Below are 24,504 nucleotides of genomic sequence, written 5' to 3' on the forward strand. Positions count from 1 at the left end.
CCAGAATCTTTGGACATAGTCTTCCTTCCCCTACCTCCCAAAACATACAGAGAGAAAGAATATTGTAATGTACATAGGACTCCTAGAACACAAATTATATCAAAAGAAGGCTGTGGGTTTTCAGAACTGCATTCCTCTGAGGCTTAGGTTACCAGGAGCTGTGGTGCTGCAGGTAGGATGGGGCAAGGGTGGTTGGTGAGTAGAGTGGGTAAGGTCAGGACTCCTGCTTCTACCAAGGTGGCTCTATTTTATATATGAATCTTCTGTAAAAATTTATATTTGAAAATAAGCTTTGATTCCAGCCCCCACCAAAGTTTCAAAGTCAATAAACTAATGGGTAAGAGTGATCAGTGCAAGATAGACCTGGGCTTGAAGCCTGGCCTTGCCATGTGCTAGCTGGGTGACCCTGTGTAATTATTTAGCCCTAGTTTTGTTTTATAACAGGGCCCCTGTAGGTTAGGATGCTCAGCGTCTTTGAATATTAAGTCCCGGTATGAGGGAATATATGTGAAAGTGCTTGGCTTTCGGTAATGACTCAAAAGATAGCACCAACAGATAAAGCCTAGGCTTGGTACATCCCCAATCCCTGTTCACAGGTTTTTCTCTTAGGCCTGTTCTCCTGTTACATCCCTAGGTCCTTCCTCTATATTGGATCCACTGTCTCCTTGGGGTGGTCTCTCCTTCTCTGCCTCTCAGTTCAACTTTTAGGCACTTGACTTCCTGGTATTACCAAGAATCCCACTACTGTTTTGAAAGGTTATCACTCCAGTATAGTGCTTAAATATTACTGAGGGAACTTCTGTGTACATTTTCTCATCTTAGCCTCACAACTTCATAGGTGAGAAAATATATAAGCTCCCAAATATTAAATGCTGGGCTAATCATTTAACAAGCATAGCCCCAAACTTAAAGTCAGATGTCTTGACTTTTGATTCTTTCTACACCAACAACTTTAGAGATCTAATACTGTATTCTACATCACAAAGCCCCAAGTATTTTTGAGGCACTTATGGGAAAATTTTTTTCTTTGGGCTTATAAAAATGGATCTGAGAAAAGAAATTCTCAATTCATTCTGACCTCAGCAACAGGACTTGTAAGAGCCACCTAAACAAGATGGGAGTGAGAAATGACAGCAGCATTGTACCAATGCCATGAGAGTAAAGTTGGCCCCATGCTTCCAGCCCTTCCCAATCACTTCTAATGAGGCAGGCCCCAAAATGAGCCATTTAGCTGCCTGTTATTTCATTCAGGGTCAAGCAAAAAAGTGAGGCTCTAGATGAACCGCCTAGGTTCCAGGAGTCTGGACATCCGGGGGCACTACGGCAAGTTCAGTTAAAGCAGCAGTTCCCTGGTATTGAGGGAGGCAAGATCCTTCCAGGGATCTGCAAGGTCAAAATTACTTTGATAATCTAAAACTTTTTTTTTCCCCTCACTGTGTTGATTCATGAACTGATAGTGCAGAAAGCAGCGCTGGGTAAAACCAGTGGTGCTTTTCCAAAGATCATGGCAGTGGCATGAACCTGTGCTAGGAGTCAGCGTATTCTTCACCACCATATACTCACAATAAGAAAAAATTTCAAGCCAGTTTCATTTAAGGGTATCCTTAATAAGCAGTAGAAATAGTTTACAAAATCCTTGTGTAAATCTTTTAACGCTGCTACAAAATGGGAAGGATGTGTTAGAGCACTTGTGCCGCATCCTGGAGTACAATGGTCATCTCAAGGAAGAGCACTTGCGTGGCTAAGTTAGCAGCTAAATGAACTGCTTTTGTCAAAGGACACCATTTTTACTATTGCAGCTGTGGTTGTTCAGACTTGGGTATTTAGCATACATTTCCTTGAAAATGAATGAACTGGTGAGTTTAAGGAAGACAACTGACCGTATTTGCTGCCTGAGATAAAAGTTTAGCTTTCAAGCAAAAATTAGAATTTTTGGAAAACTTGTATCTGCTGCTTTGAACTCAGCAGCTTCCCAAAACTATTACCTCATAATCAGGAAAACCTTTTAACAATGGAGATATTTTGAGGTATAATGAAATGTGTCAACATTTAGTTTTGCCTAACTTAGCAAGTGTTTTCCAAATGACCAATACAAGAGACTTCAAAATCCTACAAAGGTATACCAATGGATTTTTATATAATAGAGTACAAGAATTTCACTGATATGGTTTCAGATTCCACATTGCACCTAATCTTTAAGAAACTTTCACTTGTTGACTTTTGATGTAATATCAAAGAATACCAAAGTTGTTTGAAAAGGCTATTAAAAAGGACCTCCCTTTCTTTCCCAGCTACATACCTGATTTCCTTCCTTTCTATACTTCAACAAACATCTAAACGGATTGAAGAAAATGAGAATTCTGTTAAATCTTAAGGCAGACATTTGTTAAAAAAAGTTTTTTTGCTGTTTTAGAGAAGTATGTTTCATTAAAATGCTATTCATGTTAACATTGAATAGGTTTATTAGATTTTAAAAATTAGTTTTAACTTCAACTATAGTAAATATTAATATAGTATATATAAGGAAAGGTTCTTTGGAGTTCTCAATTCTTAAGGGTTTCTCTACCAAAAAGCTAGACTGTGGAAATAAATTTGTAATGCCACCTACTGGCAAGACCTGAAATCACGGCCTCTTCTGAGCTCTAATCCGCTCACCAAGGTCGTCCTTGACCTTAATCATATGAATAAGGTGATCAAGGTGATGGACTGCTCTAGGGATTTCATTCAGCCTTTTAAAGCGCCTGTTTGTTGGGAGGCTCAGTTGGTTAAGCAACTGCGCAGGTCATGATTCTGGAGTCCAGGCATGGGGCTTCTCTGCTCTGCAGGGAGTCTGCTTCTCCCTCTGCCCTTCCCCCTCTCATGTTCTCTCTCTCATTCTCTTTCAAATAAAGAAAATCTCTAAAAAATATAAATTGCCTGTGTGGGCTGAATTATACAGAGAAAATACCTTGGGAAGAGATTTTTCTTACTGTGACCATTCCAGTTTCTTGTTTGAAATCATCCAGTAGGAAACTGAACACTTCCCTTGCCTTTCTCTTTTCAACATGCTTCATTTTCTTGATGATTTTGAGTACAGTACTGATTGAAACTGTTGCTGATATGAAAACTTCACTTTTTGCTTGTAGATTTTAAATGGAGGGACCCCAGACATTCCTTCCAGTGGCCTACTACCAGGGCAGGCTCAGGAAAACCCGGGCTATCCATATTCTGATAGTTCCTCTATTCTTGGTAAGTAGCATTATTACTCCTTTCCAATACAATGAATTTGCACAAAAGTCAGTTTTAGAATAAACTAGTTCTAGATAAACTTAATAAAAACTAAGTTTAAAGGTTTAAAATCGGTTTAAATCTTTACTTCAAAGTTGAGTTTAATGGTTGAGTTCTGGGGGAGGGGAGGCTCCAGGTTTACCCCTGGAACTCAAAAGGAGACTCCCGCAGCCTAGATCCATACAGCCTTTCCCCCATGTGGCCCATTAGCTCTTCACTGGGAGTCTGATGACAGTTCAGAAATAAAGCCTGGAAGGATGCTCAAGAAGTATTTCAGTGGGTATTAAAAGTGGTAAAGAGTTTGCTTCTCCCCTCTCACCCATCTTTTTCTCTATTTGTCTTTCTGGATCCCCCCCAATCCCTACCTTCCTGTTTCTTTCCTTTTGTATCTTCCTCCGTGTAACTTGTTATGTCAGGATATTAAAATGAGGTCAACTCAAATGCTTTTAATCTTTATTGCATTTTAAGCTCTTTGTAGAAAGTTGGTTCTTCTCTCTGAATCACACTAAAGTTAAGAAAATATATTATTGGCAATGCAGCCTCAAAAGCAGTCTCTATCGCCATTCCCACCTATTAAGTACAATGTTCTCATTAAAAGTGTGCTTAGGAACTGCTTACTAAAGTTAAACATGCTTTGGTATTACGACTGACCGGTCTTTATCTCCTCCTCCAGGTGAGAACCCTCACATAGGCATAGACATGATAGAAAACGACCAAGGCTCAAGTAGTCCCAGTAATGATGAAGCAGCAATGGCTGTCATAATGAGTCTCTTGGAAGCAGATGCTGGGCTGGGTGGTCCTGTTGACTTTAGTGACTTGCCGTGGCCACTGTAAACACTACATGTTGCTTTGGCAACAGCTACAGTATCAAAGTGCATTACTGGTGGAGTTTTACAGTCTGTGAAGCTTACTGGATAAAAAGAACAGCTTTTATGTACTGTCCTCATAAAAGCCATCTCAGAGCCATTGATACAAGTCAATCTTACTAGTGTAACTTCAGACAAAGTGGAACTAAGCCTGCTCCAGTGTTTCCTCATCATTGATTATTGGGCTAGCTGTGGATAGCTTGCATTAATTGTATATTTTGGATTCTGTTTGTGTTGAATTTTTTAATCATCGTGCACAGAAGCATCATTGGTAGCTTTTATATGCAAATGGTCATTTCAGATGTATGGTGTTTTTACACTACAAAGAAGTCCCCCATGTGGATATTTCTTATACTAATTGTATCATAAAGCCGTTTATTCTTCCTTGTAAGAATCCTTTCCTATAAATATGGGTTAAAGTATAATGTATTAGACAGTTAAATATTTTTAATAAATGTTTCCCTTGTTCTATAAATACTGTTAAAATCCTATGTGCTGCAGGGCTGGATCCGTTTTCTACCGTGGCTGTTTTAGGACAATCCATGCCAATAACATTTACAGTGCCTTTCTGGCCTTCGATAACCGTTCCAGGACTTACATAATTTCCCTATTAGTAGCTAGCTGCGCTGTTAAAATCGTTAATCTCCAAATTATTGCAACTTTACATGAGCATAGTGATGTTACTGCTTAAACACAAATTTCAAATTCTATGAAATTACAAATTCAAGATTAGGTGTAACAAATGGACTTCTTTCCTACAGCTCCTCTCCGCTCCCAGTAGTGTGGTTCACACATTAAGTGTGTGACCCAAAGCACCTAAGTACTACCACTTCCTTCTTGAGTTGGGCCACAGAGTATTTTTTTTTTAAAAGCATTTGCACAGTTTGCCAAGAAGAACAGTACAGTGTAATGGACAAAACACTGAACCAGGGTCAGAAATTGGTTCTGAAACTTAAGGTTATCCTATAACCTAGTAAAGTTGTTTCACCCTTTTTTCAGTCAAACATTACTGTGGATTGGGGGGGGGGGGAATCTAAGTACTTCATCACACACAAACCAAAGCGGGAGTTCCAGGAGCTACTAGGTGGTTTCTAGTTATATTAATACCAAAAAGACAGGAAATCTGCTATTATGAGACTAAGAATCTGGTCAAGGTGGGTATGAAGTTGGTCAAAAACATTAAAACAATGGAATTTTATTTTGATGAAAAACTCGAGTTTACAATCATTTAGTAAATGAAGAGCAAACACTTCGTTTTCCTATCCCATAACTCTTAAGAAAAAAAAATTAGTAAATAAATATCTGAACAGATTAAGGGTAAGGCAGACTGGATAATAAACCACCTCTGATGTTCACACTTCCTGCATGTGACTCACTCTAAAAGGGCAAAAACGGCACTGGCGAGAAATAAGATATGGGCATTGGATCTCCTCCAAATCATTCAGATAAGCCCAATGATAAATACTCCTTTTTTGCCCATCACGGGCAGCAACTATACACATTTTACTGAAGGAATACTTTGATAGAAGCACTTATTTCAGTTATATTGTGCATCACAACTATAAAAATGGCTTGAACAGTTCCATTTAACCACCGTTTATAAAGTGCAACTATAGAATATTCTACATTTTACCTGGGGTGTGATGAATATCAGTCTAAACCGAAAATACCCCAGCTGCCAATTTTCCCCACTTCTGAAAATCTCTAGATGTGTGAAAAAGGACTGTCCCCCATACAAAGAACCAAACAAATACATTTATAGAACTGGAACCTCAGAATGCTAGAGTTGTACTCCTTTAAAAAACCATTCAGCTCCCTTTGGTCTTTAAAAAAGCCTACACTGCACTACCCTAAACACCGTCCTGCGCATCTCACGATGGAGAGCGCGGCCCTGCAGCGCAGAACGTGGAGCGCAGCGTCCCCGTGGAGACCAGCATGCTATGGGTTCAAGGAACATCAGCCTCACAGCGTTGGATTCTGCGCATCGGGCTCGAGGTCGTTGTTGCCAGGAGGCGGGTGAATAGGGAGAATATCCAGCTCGTCCACTTGCGGAGTCGGGTGCATGACGACCAGCTGGTCCTGCGGAATGTCGGCGGCAGCGGCTGCGAGATTGGTGATAGATTTACTCTTGACGCACTGGAAGTCTACGTGCCGACTCTTTCCTTCTTCCTTCTCCCAAGACATTCGAATAAAGGGTCTTTGGACATAGTTGTAAATCACTTCCGGGCGGCCCCCAGGCCTTTTCTTTACTTTTTCTTTGTAGGTAGGATAACCTGGAGGAGAGACAAGTTTTAAAACCTGAGGCTACGTACACACACAAGCGGGTACACACAGTCCCCCCACCTCTCACCCAAGTTACCCAAACCGGGCTTTTTGGCTGTAGTTCCCAAACAGAACAAAGAAAGGAAACCAATATTCCGCCGCCTCAGTCATCAGTTCAGCAGCCAAACACAGAAAGCCTACTGCTGCCACTCACACAAGCTTCCACCACCCTCTCAGCCACTCAATACATCAACCACCAGAAAAATATTTTTTGAAGTAACAACATGGAGGGGATAGGTCCTGAAGACGATGCTATGTAGTCGTGCATCTTGGGCTCTGTGCGTCAACATCACTGAACCCTTCCTTTCGTAGGATTATCTGGCCGCAAGGCCAGCAATTAGCCTTCTAATTTCCTTAACCCTAAATATCATCTTTGTATTGCCATGGGTTTTTTCTTTTTTGTTTTATTTTTTTTTCCCCTTTAAGAAGAGAGCGAGCTATATAGTTCTCCAGCTTCATTGGTTCTAGGTATACTCCTGCACCTAGGTCGGCAAACCCATTATTTTAACACTACTCCCCAAACCAAGCAGTTCATCCAGCTTGGCATCCAGCTCATCCGAAGGTGCTTCCCCTGGTTAATTATACCTTCCTCCTCTTGGATAATTACTGAAAACTGACAATTACTGAAGACAATTCTAATTTGGGAAAAGTTTCAGTCATTTACCAGTATGGCAATTTTTCCAAAAACAAATACTCCTTAGAAAATATTGTTAAGTCCCTTTCCTCCCTCCTACTAACAAGAATTGCTAATTTAGGCCAGGGATTGGCAAACATTTTCTGTAAAGGACCAGATAATAAATATTTCAGGGTCATTTTCAGCTTCTCTTGCAACTACTCAACTATGCCATTGTAAAGTGAAATCAGCCACAGAAATATGTAAATGAGTGAGCATGTCTATGTTCCAGTGAAAGTTTATTTACAAAAAAACAGGCAATGGGCAGGGGAGGAAATCAGGCAATGGGCTAGATTTGGCTCATGGGCTACAGACTGTCTTAGAATCAGAAAAAACTAGAAAGACCTGTATATATGTGGCTCAGGTAAGGGAGCTCAGGGGCAATCAGGGCTAAAATGTTTTAAAGAGAGCGCCTGGGTGGCTCAGTGGGTTAAGCCGCTGCCTTCGGCTCAGGTCATGATCTCAGGGTCCTGGGATCGGGTCCCGCATCAGGCTCTCTGCTAGGCAGGAAGCCTGCTTCTCTCTCTCTCTCTCTCTCTCTCTCTCTCTCTGCCTGCCTCTCTGTCTACTTGTGACCTCTGTCTGTCAAATAAACAAAATCTAAAAAAAACAAAAACACGTTTTAAAGACCCTCTATAGAATGTCTTCTTTGTTTCACAATTCCAGTCAATTACCATCTGAAGGACAGCACTGGAGTTCAGAAAGGTCTCCGGCTCTATTACCTTGTCCTTGATTCCGCTTAGGCTATTAGTCTATAAAATTCCCACCTCATCATAATCCAGTTTGCCCTCCACACAGAATCACTACTCCCATACGAATGTAGTCAATCATATTACATCCTCCCTTAAAAACTACCAATGGTTTCCTCATGCTTTGAGGGCAAGTCCAAAGTCCTTAGCACAATACATAAGGCTTTTTTACAACCTGGTTCCAACCTACTTGTCATCAAGCTTCAGCTCAAATATCTTAGCCTGAGAGAGGCCTTTCTCATTCTCCTAATTTGCAGTAGATTCCAGGCTCCTTCTCTCTAGCTCTGAAATCAAACAGCTAAATCCTACTATTTACAAAACAACAGAAGACAACACACACTGGTGAAGCAATGTGTCAACAATGCCACTTTTGTTTTTAAGCCTAAAGTCTTCTCCCCTTCCTGCCAAGATCCTATTTCTGGTCATTCTTTCTCCTGTGTCTCAGCAGCCCATTACTGAGATCTCCAGCAGCTCAGCTAGTCACTGATCAACCCCATTATCTTCAATATCAGCATCACAAACATATACTGATAAAACTCTATGTGCCAAGCCCTGTTTTAAGGGTTTTTGTTTGTTTTTGTGAAGACTTTATTGATTTATTTTAGAGAGAGAGAGACAAGCAGGGGGAGTGGGAGAGGGAGAAGCAGGCTCCCCGCTGAGCAGGGAGCCCAATGCAGGGCTCGATTCCAGGACCCTGGGATCATGACCTGAGCCAAAGGCAGAGGCTTAACCCACTGAGCCACCCAGGCGCCCCTGTTTTAAGTGTTTTTCGTGTATTCAATCTGTCATCATCATAACCCTATGAAGTACTTATTAATGCTCCCATTTTAGATGAGGAAATGGAAGCACAGAGAAGGTACGTGCCCTGGAGAAGTTCATAGAGTTATTCAGTCATAGGATGTGAATGCAGGTAATGTGGCTCCAGAACCTTTTGTCTTTACACTATGCCACGTTATGCCAAGGGCATACTTTGTTCTTAGTAAGGGCACTTTAAAATAAAAGAAGTATCTGACATAGCATCTGGAAAAATCCATGTAAATCACAAAGTAAAAGCAATCTAAAAATGAATGCATTTAACAAGATGAAATTAAGTTTGAAATCTGTATTTAATTTGAAAGTAAGTTTACTCTACCTTAAGAACCTGTAAACTGGGGCACCTGGGTGGCTCAATGGGTTAAAGCCTCTGCCTTCGGCTCAGGTCATGATCCCACAGTCCTGGGATCGGATCGAGCCCCGCATCTGGCTCTCTGCTCCGCGGGGAGCCTGCTTCCCCCTTCTCTCTCTGCCTGCCTCTCTGCCTGCTTGTGATCTCTGTCAGGTAAATAAATAAAATCTTAAAAAAAAAAAAAAAAAAGAACCTGTAAACTACTAATATGCTTTTACATGCATTTTCAGAGAGTAGTTTTTAGTTCTGTTGGGCTTCGAGGAACACCAGTGATTACTAATGGGCAAAGATCCCTGCCAATCTTATGTATACACGTGTACCCAAACACACTACATGGGTTTAGGCAGAAAAGGCATCAGGTGATGACCTATAGCAGAAAAGACAAACTCACTTCTCCCTATTGTTGGGAATCTTATGGAATAAATAATAATTTCTAATGGCTTTCTATCTTTTCAGATAAAGGAAGTTTATTTTTGTTATGTACAGGTCTACTGTGTGAGTGAGCATTCATTCAGTCATCTGAGTTTTCAGGAAAGTATGTACTTCTCAAACTATATTCTAAATGGGATTTGATTTTTAACCTTTTTTAAAAAATTAATAGAAAAATAATGGAAATGTCTTACCTTCTATTCCCAATCTAATCTTCTTAAGACCCCTCTCCTTCAAAACTGATTTGGCCACATCTCTGTTTTCAATGTACTTGAAAAATCTATATAATTTTGTGCTATAAATAACTGGAAACAAAAAGACAAAAATATTTTCTTATTAAAATCAAAGTACTTGGAGAAGAACTTAAAATCATCATGATCATCAAAGGGGCCTGACAATCCTAAAAGCCCAAATAATGGATGCAGTGATGCGAAAGGATGACTAGCCAACATGACAGGATAATTCAGTACAGTTAATGTATAAGCAAATGTCTACTTAAGTTGAAACGAAAAAAGCTTTAATAATCAGGTAACCCAATCCATAGGAAGACAAATCTCCTTCTGAAAGATATATCATATACAAACTTATTGCAATAGGCTCTGCCCCACTTTCTTCAAATAAGAGAACCAAAAGAAGATGGCAATATCACATCATTATCAAGCAGGCAACATAGAGGACTTTGCTGTGATGCCTACAAGGCCTCGTCTGGAAGGGAAAAAACTGCCTTGTCAGAGAGGACAAAATGGATACATCTTGTATTTCATGGATTGAGCAACTATTAATAATTCCCCCAAAAGGCAAAGACCCTCCCCACAAACTGTTTTCAATTCAGGCGAACAGCCCCCATTTAATACTGATGTTAAAAATGGCAGATTCGAGCATGTTCTGCCTCGGTTAGTCTGTTTAGAGCAAACTGGCTTTGCAAAGGACATTCCACTGACAACATGTTGAGTCTTCCAAATGTGCTGGGAACTTCAGGGAGTTAGACTGATGGACCTTCCTCGCCTTCTCTCTTTCAGGTGGAGTTATCTCCCTTAAAAGGTGAACTGCAAAGGTTTTTTCAAAAAAAGAAAAACACACTCACAAACCAAACATGCTGGTTTAAGAGCCAATAAAAGGAAAATACGTATATAGATGCTACTCATGGGGTAAATTTGTGATTTACATCCTTAAGATTACTGATATTTTAAGATAAAGATTTGCCGACATCTCGGAATGGATGGTGTCAATGTCACAGGAAAATCAGGCTGAAAAGGCTGTGTCTCCTCAAATGAATCTTTTTTAGTTTGAAACATCTTGGCATGAAATGAAATATATTTAGACAAATGAAGTAAAAATATTTTCAGTCCTTTTTAAGCTTCAAAGCTTAAGATGAAAAACAAGAAAACAAACCAAAGAACACAACAGGCATGGAAAGTACAACAATTGAAAAGGAAAAGCCAGGTCTACCATAATTCCTCTATCACTATAATGTTATTTCTGTGTTCCATAGCTGGCTCTACTCTCCTAGAGGCAAATTTTTTGAAAACTGCAATTTATTTTGGTTTGTTCATTCCTCTTTCTTAGTGGAAAATAATTTAGTATATTTCTTTTACTTTTTGTTAGCTTCCATTTTTCCTGTGTTTTGTTCAACTTTTTATTCCACGTATTATTACAGAAAACTACTGTCAGCAAAGAAGCTAGGAATGAAGAAATACAACAAAAATGTCTGTTACAACAACTGTCCAGAGAAGAACCACAACACTCATTAAGTATATTGTGCAAAGTAAACATCTTGATGTAAATTCTGAAAAGTGCTACCATAACTTATGTTAAAATAATCTTTTGAAATCTTTAGAACTCAAAAAGAAAACCCCTCAGCATCTGCTTTGTTTTGATTTTAGACAAGGATAAGTAAAATGAAAAAGTGAGAAATTAAAGCATTCTGGTAACTTGCTGTATTTCTGTATTTTTTACTGAAACCCTGATCTTTACCAAGTCAACACAGACTGGAGTACAGAACAAGATGCTGGGCTATTTTACCTAGTTCCTCAACAAGATGCTGGGCTATTTTACCTAGTTCCTCAAATCATTCTTTGTGTCTTCTCAAATCTCTAAAACAGCTCAAAAATACCACACTGGGCTCATCAAGAAAAATATTATAAATTTTCTGACAACCAAAAAATCAAAAGGCTCTGATCAGGAAAGGTGTGAAAGTGTAGTAAGGAAAAAGTCATTGTTCCTCAAGAGAAGCTATTTTGGTCAGAAATACCTAACTGTAGTTCCACAAAGCTTTCTGAAGGGTCACTATATCCTGCAGGAACAGATATGATACTAAAAAGGGATCATCTTAGAACTAAAGTCACCCTAGAAATTAATGCACTGAAGCTTCTCATTGTATATACAAATAACAATTCAACTAAAAACCCAGCTGATCTTTTATAATCTATTTACTGCAGGATCTACTTCCCTAAAAGGCTTCTTTTCAAATGCAAAGAAAAAAAAATCCATCAAGATCCAGATACTCAACAAAGAGCAAACCATTTCTGTGCATGACAGGGGTGGGGATACTTTTTCTGTAAGGGGCCAGAGAGTAAATACTTCGGAGTTTGCGAGCCATGCGGTCTCTTGCAACTACTCAACTCTGCCATTGTAGCGCAAAAGCAGCCACAGACAATACATAAAAGTTTATCTCTAAAAACAGGCAATAGGCTTGATTTTGATCCACAGGCCATAGTTTGCTGACTCCTGGTGTAGGTAAGAGTTCAAAGTACTTTCTTTACAAAAACTGTCCTTTGATAAGTATTCTAAAAGATAAAGACAGAATCTGTGATGATTCAGAGAGAGAAAACATGCCACAGTACTTACTTTGTGAATACTCTTCTCCCATCTGTGGTGGATACTCTTCATCCCAATCAACCACATCATCATCTGTAAGGACTACTATGTGGCATTCTCTTTCCCCACTCTGGGCACTAGCTACCATGAGAGGCAGGATCATTTCTTCCAGATAAAATTCAAACTGTCTACGAGCACCATCATTTGATAACTCATGCATTAGGGCACCTGAAATGAAACCCACAAAAATATCTTGGTTTTTTTGGTTTTTTTTTTTTTTTTTTTTGATGACTGATGAGTAAAAGAGCAGAAGCAAAAAACACACACACAAAAAACATCAGATTTTTTCAGCATCTACTGTGCAAACCTAAAGTCAAAATACAGTGCTTACTCTTTGGTCAACAAAACTTTTCCTAGGAAGAGATTTTACGAACTGTAGAATCTTACAGCAAGAAGGGCCAATTAAAAGCATCTAACACACACTCCTTCATTTTATACTTCAGGAAGTGATCTACCTAAGGTTATAAAACGAATTTGCAAAATCAGAATTAAATTCCCCACCTTCACCCTAGCCCAGGGTAGTTTACTATATCGTGCTGTCTTCCATCAATATATGCAACTATATCTTAAAGTGTATCTTGAGGATGTTTTCAGATTGTCTTATGAACTAAAATAGCTCCCATAATTCCCTCTCCCATGTTTTCTTCCTCAGAAAATTATTCACAAACAACATTAGTATTTCAGCACAGGAAAAGAAGTGAACTGGCTTTGGGATAAGGAAGGCAAAAGGCCAAGGAAAATACAGCATAGTACAGAACTTAGTTGGAAACCTGACCCTAGAAGTCAGAGGCGTAAAAAATCATTTCACTTCACCCTCCTTAAGTATAGGTATAATGAATAACTTCAATTTCCCAAGTACACAGCCACAAAAATCACCTGCATCCACCTAATTTTTTTTTCCTGTGACAATGGCAATGTCTTCTTATTTAAGGCACTACTAGTTCACGAACTACTGGGAGGGTTAGAACAGGAACTAGAATTCAATCTAATCTGCATTTTCCCAAGGGAGAGCTTTTTCCCCCTAAAACAGCTAATTACATAATAATTAAATAATATGTAGTAATATAATAAATGATTAAATAATATGTTATTATTTAGCCATGCCTCTCTCTAGGCTGGCTACTTTCCATTATGACTTCTTTTTAATCCCCTTGATTGCCAAACTCCTAGATTTTTCAACACACTCTTTTTCCTTTAACTTTTGAACCAGTTCCAATCTGGCTTCCAGTCTGAACCAATACCAATCAGTACTCCTCAAAACTGTTCTCAATATAGTCTCCACATGACCTTTAGATTGTTAAAAATAATGAACACCTTTTTGATCCTGTTCTTAACTGACTTCATGGTTGAACCCTCTTCTTAAAACACTCTTTCTTCCTTAAGAATCTTTGATGCCATTACCCCTGGTTTTCTTTCTCATCTGGAGTTCTTCTTGATCATCTTTGCCAACCCCTTCTCCTCTAGCTGTTCATTAAAAAATGATGTTTCTCAAAACAATTTTCTTTTCCTCTCTTTTACCTTACCTGGTAATTCCTAAATTCATTCCACTAATTCTTGTCTTCTATATTCTAGATGTATTATATTCAACTACCTTCTGGAAATCTCCATTGGGATGCTACTTCACAGGCACCTCAACCTCAATATATTCAAAAGTGAATTTAATCCTATCTGCTTCTCCCTGCAGTGTTTTCTAAATCCGTAAATGCCACTGCCATCCATTATTTCTCAGAATCATCTAAGAAGAGTGCCAGGCATATAGCAGGAACTTAAATACTTGTAGAATAAATAAATGAATCCTTGATTCCACTTGCATCTCTTAATTCAACCATTCCTCAAGCCCTATCAAGTCCACCTCTTAAATGCACCTTGAATTGTGTCATTTCCTTTTCTGGAAGATGCTAACCAAAGGTAACTACAGAATCTCTTATTCCACATACTTTTCTGCAATGGAACCTTGACATCTCCCTGGAGGTGGAATCTAATTCTCTTCCCCTTTAACCTCGGCTGGTCATACTGACTTGCCTGTAACCAAGGGAGCATGGCAGAGGTGACAGTGCATGATCTGCAGTTTTGTTTTGGTCCTCGTAATGCTCACTCCCAAGTACTTCCCTGCTGAACCCAGTCTCCAGACTTGGAGAAGCCCAAGATGCATGAAGAGGTCACATGCAGGTTCTCTGACAGTTCTAGCTGAATCCAGCATTTGAGTCATTCCACTGCAAGCAGCAGACTTGTGAGTGAAGAAGCCTGTAGCCTTCTGTGTCACCTAGCCCTTCAATTACTCATGAGATGAGACCTCACATATCGTGAAGCAGACACAAACCACCTCTGCTGTACCTTGTCTGAGTTCTTGACCCACGGAATAAAAATTATACTTTATACTAAGTTTGGAATGTTTACATAGCAATACTTCACCAGAATACACTCTATCCCCAATGCCCCCCACCAAGTCCAAGTCATCCTTAACTCTTACCCCAACTACTATAAAACCTAATCATATTCCCCCAACATTTACTTTTGCCCCTGTGTAATTCATCCTCCCCCCAGCAGCCAAATTATGCATCTCCTCTAGTTTAAGTCTTTCACGGCCAATACTACCTAAAAACAAAAGTCCTAAATCCTTAACTTGGTCCATAAAGACCTGTTACATGAAAAGGAGATTATAGACCAGTGTGTAGAGTCCTTTAAAAAATATTTTCTTTAAACACTACATATAAATATATATTGTACGTAAATCCTGTGGGGAGGGGGAGGGTGTGGGTATATCCTGCACATAGATTTAGTCTGGCCCATATTTCTTTCCTGAACTTTAAACATATATACCCAATGCCCCCCTAACCATTTCCACTTGGACATCTAGTGAGTATTTCAAATTTAACATGTCTCAAATCAAGCTTCTAAATTTTCACTGCCCATGAAGTTTCCCACATCTCACTTCATGGCAACTCCACATTTCCAGTAAATTAAAGTCCTCTTCTCTCTTCCCCATCTCATAACTCAATCAACAAGCAAATCCTTACAACTCTGCCATCCAATATGTCCAGAATTTAACACCTCCTACTGCTCCCACCCTGATTTAACCCATCACTATCTCCTACTTGAATTATGGCAACAGCTTCCTAAATATCCATTTACTTTTACCTTAATTCCCCCTCGCAATCCATTTCCAACACAACAGCCAAGAGTAATTCTTTTAAACCACAGTCCTATCAGGACCATAGCACTGTACAATTCTATACTGAATTCCGCTCCCATGAAATGGTACAACCTCAAAGATCATATATTACTACTCTGTTCAAGACAGTGCAATGGCTTCCCACATCACTCAGAGTAAAAGCCAAAAGGTAAAGGTCCTCCATGACCTAGGTCTCCTCCTAACCTTATCTCCTACTGTGGACACTCTAACTTACTTCACTCTCTTTGCTGCTCTCAAACATGCCAGGCAAGCTGCCTCAACCCTTGCACTCATTGTTACTTTCTGCTTGAAATTAAGCTTTCCTCTCCAGTTAAGGCTTCTCTGGCTGCTCTATGTCCCTTCCTTACTTTACCCCGCTCCTCAGCAGTGATCACTAACATACCATATGTTACTTGTTCACCTGGTTTGTCTGTCTTCCCAAAGAGTGTAAGTTCCATTAGAACAGGAAGTTTTGCCTGGTTTGTTCATGCTGCATCCCCAAAACTTAGAATAGACTGGTAGAGAATTAACAGTCATCAGATATTTATTCAGTTAATAAATTTTGCTTTCTCCCTACTTCTCTGGACTTACTTCTTACCACTCACACTCCATCCCTCCACTCTAGCCATACTTCCCTCTTCTTTCAGTTCCTTAAGCATGTCATATTCCTTCCAACCTGACAACCTCTGCGAATACCTTTTCTGCTGCCTGGTATAATCAGCATCTTATCCACTTGCCATTCCTTTAGGTCTCGGCTTTAATGTCACTTAGATAATGACTTTCCACAGCCCCTTTACCATACACTTCTCATAGCATCTCATATCTTCACCACATTTTTCACAGCTTTTCATTACCTGTCAAGTTGTTGTTCACAGCTTGTCATTACTTTTCATTACTGTTCATTACTTCCCCACTAGACTGTAAACTTCATAAAGGCAGGGACAAGGTCTGTCTTGTTCATCATTATATTTACTATATTCATGGAACTCACAAAAAGCCTGAGTAAGAGGCGGTAGGATTATAAGTTAAATGGTAAACTAGAAACACCTAGCTGATACTTAAGAATTAGAGATAAAGTGGGGCACCTGAGTGGCTCAGCAGTTAAGCGGCTGCCTTTGGCTCGGGTCATGATCCCAAGGTCCCAGGATCGAGCCCCACATCGGGCTCCCTGCTCAGCAGGAAGCCTGCTTCTCCCTCTCCCACTTCCCCTGCTTGTGTTCCCTCTCTCACTGTGTCTCTGTCAAATAAATTTAAAAAATCTTAAAAAAAAAAAAAGTATTAGAGATAAAGTATTGGAAATCCACAGGGTATGGGAGTGTTTGAAGCCATAACGATGAATGACATCACTTAGAATAAGTGTATAGGTTCTGTGAGAGAGAAGGGAGCTTAACACAGAACACTTGGGAATGAGCTTATTCAAGAGATCAAGGATCAGGGAGCAAGTGAGAGAAAGATAAACAGAAGGCCTAAAAGAAGGATGTCAAGGAGCTAAAGTAAGAAAGAGTCAAGAAGAAAGGAGTGACTTAACAGTGACATCTAAAGAAAATGCCTTCAAAGACAGGGATACCAGCATTACCACTAAATTTTTAAACACTGTTCAAAATATTCTAGCCAATGCACTAAGACACACAAAAAAATATAAAGTGTTATTTACAACAGAGCCAATTATCCACCAAGAATATGTGAGAACCAACTGAAAAACTATTAGAAATAGAGTTTCTATTAGGTAGCTCATACAAATATGTAAAATTCAATAATTTTCTTATGTTAGCAGTTAGAAAATTTAAATATACTCTACATACAACAAAAAAAATACAAAGTATCAAAAAATAAACAAAATCAGAAGAAATTAAAGACATAAAAGAAAACTTAGTAAACGGAAAGACAGCAGTTGGAGGAGACAGTAAAAATGTTAATTTTTCTAAAACATTAACTTCAAAGAATTCCAATGAAAACCTTAAAATATTTTATATAATTTTCTTTAATATCTACAATAGACATAGGTTAGATTTGAGTCTGAGGCTAAGGATTACTATATACAGAGGAAAAGACTAATGATACAGAGAAGATGAGAATAATTAGAATGGGGTCCTAAAAAAATGCATGGGGGATAAAATAATTTATTCATTTAGCAAATGTTTATTGAGTCCTTACTATGTGGCAGGCAAGCACTATGGACACAAAGTTGAAAAGGTATAGATAGTCCTTTGTATAATTTTAAGACACAAACAGACATCTTAGTGTAATGTGCCATTCTAGTATTCAGTAAAGGCACATATGAACAGGAAACAATTCAGATTTGGACTCAAGTCTACACCTACAGTATCCTATTATATTTTTACAAGGACATTTTTGTCTCTTCAAATTCTACATAGTTTTATTTTAATAAAGTCTATGAGAATTCTATTTTTAAAAATATGTATTACAAGTATTCTGGAAGTTATAATTATTTAAAAGCCAAAATCTAGAAAAAACATTATTATACATATTTTAAATAAAGACTTTTACCTTTAATTCCATAACAAATAAATGAGACTTAACAGTGATGACAGAGTCTATGCCCAAAGGATTATAAAATCAAATCCACATATTTTTTATCTGATAGTCCCCAAAATTTAATATTTAATTTTAAGAATTAAAATTAAAATGCCCCTATGAATTAAAAAAAAAACACAAAACTTTAGATCTTGAGGATCTAAATTAGAATAATTAATGCTCATGGTTTAGTAAAAACATTTTTTAAGATGTGAAAAAACAAACTTTGTTCGAATTTACATATGTATGCTCTACCTATTTGACTTTAAACTTTTTTTATAGTTTGAGAAGAGTAGGTATTAATCTTCTTTTATTTATTTTTTATTATTTATTTATTTATTTATTTATAGACAGAGATCACAAGTAGGCAGAGAGGCAGGCAGAGAGAGAGAGAAGAGGAAGCAGGCTGCCCGCGGAGCAGACAGCCCGATGCAGGGCTCGATCCCAGGACCCTGGGATCATGACCTGAGCTGAAGGCAGAGGCTTTAACCCACTGAGCCACCCAGGCGCCCCGACTTTAAACTTTTAAATATCATTTTTTTTTAAAGATTCTTATTTATTTGACAGACAGAGATCACAAATAGGCAGAGGAAATAGGCAGAGAGAGGAGGAAGCAGGCTCCCCACCGAGCAGAGAGCCTGATGTGGGGCTCGATCCCAGGACCCTGGGACCATGACCTGAGCCGAAGGCAGAGGCTTTAACCCACTGAGCCACCCAGGCGCCCCGACTTTAAACTTTTAAATATCATTTATAGAGAAATGGACTCAGAGGTGGACCAGCCACTTTATCCTACCTACTGATATTTTTATGAAGATTTTAAAGAATGTTTGGCAATAATAAAATGGTACTTAGGGGAGGACTTAGTAAGACCACACAATTTCAATGAGTTAGTTCTTAAATAAGCATGAAGAGAACACCTATCTTTAAGTATACACTAGGTGCCTTAAAATATGAAATGATATTTCCCATTCACAGTGCACCTGGGTGGCTCAGCAGTTAAGTGTCTGCCTTCAACTCAAGTCATGATCCCAGAGTCCTGGGATAGAGCCCTACATCAGGCTCCCTGCTCAGCAGGAAGCCTGCTTCTCCCTCTCCCTTTGCTGCTCCTCCTGCTTGTGCTCTCTCTCTCAAATAAATAAAATCTTCTAAAAAATTATTTAACATTTTACATTCATAGTTTCTAACACACCAATCTTTGAGAAGGTATGGCAAGCTACTGGTGAGTTTAGGTTAATGAAGTAAAGATAACCATAAGTCTATAGACTTATTAACATAAGGCTATAACCACATATAGGAAGCTTTTGAAATGACTTTCCACCATATATAGGATAAAATGTAAGAACATGAGTTTGGATCAAAGACCTTCTACAATGTGGCCCATCTATTTATTCTCATCTCCTGCTGGTCCTGCTATAAAGTCTCTGTCCCAACTAGGTTCTTTCCAAAATATGTTTTTTGCATCTTTAGTCCAAAAATCTCAGCTGTTAAACTACCTCCTTACTCTATTCTTTCTAATCATTCCAATTTATTCTTTACTACCTGCCTCCGCTGAACTCTTTCCCAATCCCTCTAGCACATAATGACCTCTCCTTCTGAACTTCTCCAACCACTCAGCATCTAAGTCAACATCTGAAAATTCTCTTATTCTGACTTTTCTGTGTATAATCACCTTTTTTCTTCCCCTCAGGAGGTATGGCAAATGGTGAGAGGGAGGAGTGCTGGGGTGGTGGTAAGGGGAAAACACTGATCAAAAACTTGGGATTTCCAAAGTTCTAGACTCTGCTCTGAGGCTGTCTGATGTTCTTAAGACAAAGTCACTTAACCCTCTGGATAAATGAGGGTTAGGTATTTAATCTAAGATCTTTAATGACAAATATTCTCTTTGAGAGTTATCTTCCACAGTGGCTTAGGATATTATCTTATGTGAAAGTAGAAAAAATTTATAAATTTTTGGTTGATGTGATCTCAGGAGTGAAGCCAAATACCATACTTGACCAAAGCCAGGGCTCCCAAGCTGGGAGATAAAGACTGGCAACAAATGACAGAGATGAGGTCAAGGAGGAAATCTAGGAGAGTCTATCAAAAATAAATATACACATATACATACAAACATATACATATAAAATTTTTTTTGAAGTTTTGGAAAATTGAATTGGTTATAAAAATCTCTGTAGACTTCCATGAAGCATCCTTATAGTATCACAGTGCTTTATAATCCAATTAAACAAATATCTGATGTTCACATGAACAGCACTCTTTCAGACTTTTCATTCCAATATATTGTAACTCTACAAACCACTCACACACAAAACATCATACTTACTGAGATCTCTACATTTAATAGTACTATATTCAAAAGAAATACAAAGGTAGTCGCATGCTTCTCTCAGTTCAGGAATAGATATGCCATCAGGACAACGAATTATTCCTGTTTTGTAGTAATCCTAAAAAAAAAAAAAAAAAGTAAAGAATGCATAAAACATCTACAGCATAAGGTAGCCAAAACCTTACTATTAAGGTGAAGCTGCTAGCATTTTCGAAAACAGTGGAGCTCTGATTTTTCTGAACTGTGGAATTTTAAAGTTAGATGGGACCTCTGTTCACCTAACCACTTTTTCATTTTACCAATAAGAAAACGTTGGCCCAAATGGGTTCGTTGACTCACCTAGTCAAACAATTATTTATTAGCAGAGGAAAGCCAGGTCTCCTGATACTGATATGTTTCTTCTCTCTATTGTAGCATGCCAATTCATATGTATTTTCCACTCTATAAGTTATTTTTCTATATAACTACCATCAAATTTTAAAACTTTTTTTTAAAAAATTAAGTTAAGTGATATATTTTAAGGTACCTTAAATATTATTTACAGAATTGAGCAAAATTTGTGGTTCTTAGTAAAGAACTTCAAAGTCATATTCCAGGTATTAATATATGTAAACAGAACGCACAATTACATATTCTTCTTCCAAATACTATTTTTTGATGTGTCCCAAATTATGAACAATAAATAGTACTTATTTCCAAGATCTACTTTAAAAATTGTTAAGGGCTAGCCCCCAAATTACAGCTGAGTCATAAGTTTTTGTTTTTTTTTTTTTATTCAGCAACTCCATCGGGGGTTAAATGAAGTAGGGCCAGCTAAAGCACTCCCCTCTCCCCCACAAATTAAGATCTGCCTTAAGCTTCTTGAGGTTCAGAGCCACAATAACACAATCAAGTTGCTATACTAGTGCAAGCAAGATGTCTTTTGGTACTTGCCCCAGTACTAACAACCTAATCAAGATCAACTTCCATTCCTTTTACCCCATGATCCTCCCTGCCCATTTTCCCCAAAATTATCTGAGGAAACCATATTTTCAGACTGTGGCATAGTCACAAACTATAAATCAAAGCTTTATCACTGATTTGAAATTACAAGGAGGAACTCTGTAATACCAATTCAAATATTCCTCAAAATAAAAGGTTAAAACCTCAAAAAAAAAGGTTTAAAACAAAAATGCTATTATATTTTAGATGACTTTTATATGTTAACTGTCCACATTGCCAGTTATAGGCAATAAAATATTAGAATTCAAGTAATCACATTTATCTCAGATAGCAAAAATGATCAACTTATTGTATTTAAGAGAATGAGGGAGGAAGGAATAACATGACTCCAGATGGATTACCACTAAACCCTTTGAAAGAACCACCTGTTTATACTTAAGAGATGTCACATCCCCCGAACTATATTTGTATCATACTATCTTTATGTACTAAAATAAAAATGAATAAAATGGTATTTTTTAAAAAACAATATTCTGCATAGAGATATCCAAATAGAACTCTGCTTCTAATACAAATACCTACCAAAAGGGAGTTCTATGATTAAGTCAAGACATAAGAAATGAGCACTCACCAGAATAGCTCGAAACACTGTGGAGCCAATTCCTTCTGCCACTTCATACTCTCCCTTCTCATTGGGACGTGTAAAGTTATGTTCTCTGCCAGAACCAAACATCCTATGATATTGGTAAATAATGAGAAATATAACAATAGGATACTGCCTTCAAAGGGAAAATTTATTTCACGTACAAAAGTAAAAAGGAATAATTTATTCACAAATTAGTTAAAAAATTCTTAGCAATTTATTCTGACAAAAGTAATAAATGAAGGATTATTAAAAATACTACCTTTCTGATGGGAGGGAATAGTAGTATAGATTCCCTATAAGCAAACAAAATCAGCTGATAAAACTCAGAAGCTAAAGAACTTTTCAGCTCCTTCTTCTCAGGGAGAGAGAAAAAAAAAATCAATCAATCAATCTAGGGGAAAAGGCGATTTTTATACTAATCTTACCAGAAAGGGGGGGGAATGGAAAAGGGAAACCATGTTATCTGTACCTCTTCCTTAAAACTGCTGCCCTCACTGCAAAGTTAATGCTATAATGCAGCACATACAGTAAAGTAGGAAACAGGCACGTTAGGTTGTTTCACTTTTCATGACTCTAACATAAATATAAGAAACATCACTCAAAATTCTTACACTTGTATCCCAGAACTGAAAAATTAGCAATCAAATGCTCGGGTAAAAATGAATGAGGAAGCTAAGCAGTGAATCAAAAGTTTAAACAAATGAGTAAAATGCTCTTAATACTAATTTTTACATAAGAAAATACAGATTTCTGGGGTGCCTGGGTGGCTCAGTGGGTTAAGCCTCTGCTTTCGGCTCAGATCATGATCTCAAGGGTCCTGGGATCGAGCCCCACATCTGGTTCTGTGCTCAGCAGGGAGCCTGCTTCCCCTTCTCTCTCTCTGCCTACCTCTCTGCCTACTTGTGATCTCTGTCAAATAAATAAATAAAATCTTAAAAAAAAAAAAAAGGAAATACAGATTTCTATTTTTTCAAGTAATGTTCTTGGCCCTTTCATAGTAACTATGAAATGTTTTTTGAAAAGAGCAAATGTGCAGAGTATGTTCTTCAAAATCAAAAGTTTAATGCATTACTCCCAAGAAAATTTTAAAACTGTGGTTAAAGGAAGCTGGACCTCCAAATTAAATGATACCATCATTCTTAAGTATTGGACTCAACAATTTCCCAATTTAAATGGTTTCTTCTTTTGTTTTAACACAGAAATCTATAAAGAACAAAGCTTTTTTATTTTGAAGTTTCCAAAAGAATGCCAACTGCTTTTTACAGTACCCATGAATATGAATTTTCATCCCCAAAGATATGCTTTACTCAACTAGCATGAAAAAGATGACTTCATTTTGTTTAAAAAAAAAAAGGCAACGACAGTCTTTCAGGAATCAAATGTCATGCAACTTTCTCAAATACTTGAAATTTTTTTTTTTAACAAAAGGAGAATGTTATGCTTCTCAGTTCAATATGGATACACACACAGAAATATTTTGGACTTTGTTTTGTTTTGCTTTTAAAGAAAAGGTAGCCTAACAAAGGAAACAAAATTTCAAATATCTACTTTTTAAGAGTGTTTCTTTAAAATTTGTGTAAAAATTAAAAGTATTAATAGTGTCAGGTGCCTGGGTGGCTCAGTTGGTTAAGCAACTGCCTTCACTCAGGTCATGATCCTGGAGTCCCAGGATCGAGTCCTGCATCAGGCTCCCTGCTCTGTGGGCAGTCTGCTTCTCCCTCTGACTCTCTCCCCTCTCATTCTCTCTCTCTCATTCTTTCTCTCAAATAAATACATAAAATCTTCAAAAAAAAAAAAAAGTATTAATAGTGTCGAGTCATCCTCCTGACACCTTCCCTCAATAATCTTCCTCTGTGCTACTAAAAATACATAAAAGCCATACTTGTTTTCTTTGCCTCCGATATGTAAAGTCTAAATGCCAATGTTAAAAAGAATATTCAATTATTCAAAATGTGCAATGTCATGTTAGCTTTTATTCTGTATTCAGAGGAGAAATCACATGTCCACACACAAAGGCATCCTAAATAGTTACTCATATACAACCTAGGAAAAAAACACAAGTTTTTTACACCATATAAATTTCTATTTCATTTCTATGCTCCTTCACTTTATATTAGAACAGGAAAAGATACTAATTTTACAACGAAAAGATACTTGAAAAAAAATGAAAAAAAATAAAGGTATTTGCTCATTTTGCACACAATGAAAAATCAAGTCTATATTGTCTATATCATTCTTAAGACCACAGTTCCCACAACTACAAACTTCACATTGACCTTTACTCTAGACCTACACAGATTAGAATACAACTACAAGTATCTTTCCTTCATTCTAACTACTTGTTAATACCTTCCCTTTTTTTTTTTTTTTAATCTGGCAATACATGCTGACTTTTCAGCTAACCAAACTGTTTTTTTTTTTCCTCTTTAAACAAAATGCTGATACCTGCTGTATTTGGTGGTTGAATTTGGGATTCCCCCAAGTGAAAAAAGCATATATTACTGTTATACTCACCTTGTTAGATAGAATTTAAGG

The 24,504-nt window shown here is 37.8% G+C and overlaps 2 protein-coding genes across 12 annotated transcripts in view; one reads left to right on the forward strand and one right to left on the reverse strand.

The window, feature by feature from the left end:
* Nucleotides 1-11,321, forward strand: part of ARNTL (aryl hydrocarbon receptor nuclear translocator like) — a 103,699-nt gene extending 92,378 nt beyond the window's left edge. For 8 of the 9 annotated variants that reach the window (XM_032853511.1, XM_032853512.1, XM_032853513.1 and 5 more), the window contains 2 exons: nucleotides 3,126-3,228; nucleotides 3,941-4,608. In XM_032853511.1, coding sequence (XP_032709402.1) covers nucleotides 3,126-3,228; nucleotides 3,941-4,101 — 264 coding nt within the window. In that variant the 3' untranslated portion in view covers nucleotides 4,102-4,608. Of the gene's footprint in view, nucleotides 1-3,125; nucleotides 3,229-3,940; nucleotides 4,609-11,128 lie in introns of those variants that run through there. The other variant, XM_032853517.1, reaches the window with a different exon arrangement.
* BTBD10 (BTB domain containing 10) overlaps nucleotides 6,096-24,504 on the reverse strand; it is a 73,526-nt gene continuing 55,117 nt past the window's right edge. For all 3 annotated transcript variants that reach the window (XM_032853521.1, XM_032853522.1, XM_032853520.1), the window contains 5 exons: nucleotides 21,955-22,057; nucleotides 20,379-20,499; nucleotides 12,319-12,516; nucleotides 9,666-9,776; nucleotides 6,096-6,406 (listed from right to left, as the gene is read on the reverse strand). In XM_032853521.1, coding sequence (XP_032709412.1) covers nucleotides 6,096-6,406; nucleotides 9,666-9,776; nucleotides 12,319-12,516; nucleotides 20,379-20,499; nucleotides 21,955-22,057 — 844 coding nt within the window. The remainder of the gene's footprint in view (nucleotides 6,407-9,665; nucleotides 9,777-12,318; nucleotides 12,517-20,378; nucleotides 20,500-21,954; nucleotides 22,058-24,504) is intronic.

This window comes from Lontra canadensis, unplaced genomic scaffold (assembly GCF_010015895.1).
Source record: "Lontra canadensis isolate GAN:19392208 unplaced genomic scaffold, GSC_riverotter_1.0 scaffold7, whole genome shotgun sequence".
NCBI lineage: Eukaryota > Metazoa > Chordata > Mammalia > Carnivora > Mustelidae > Lontra > Lontra canadensis.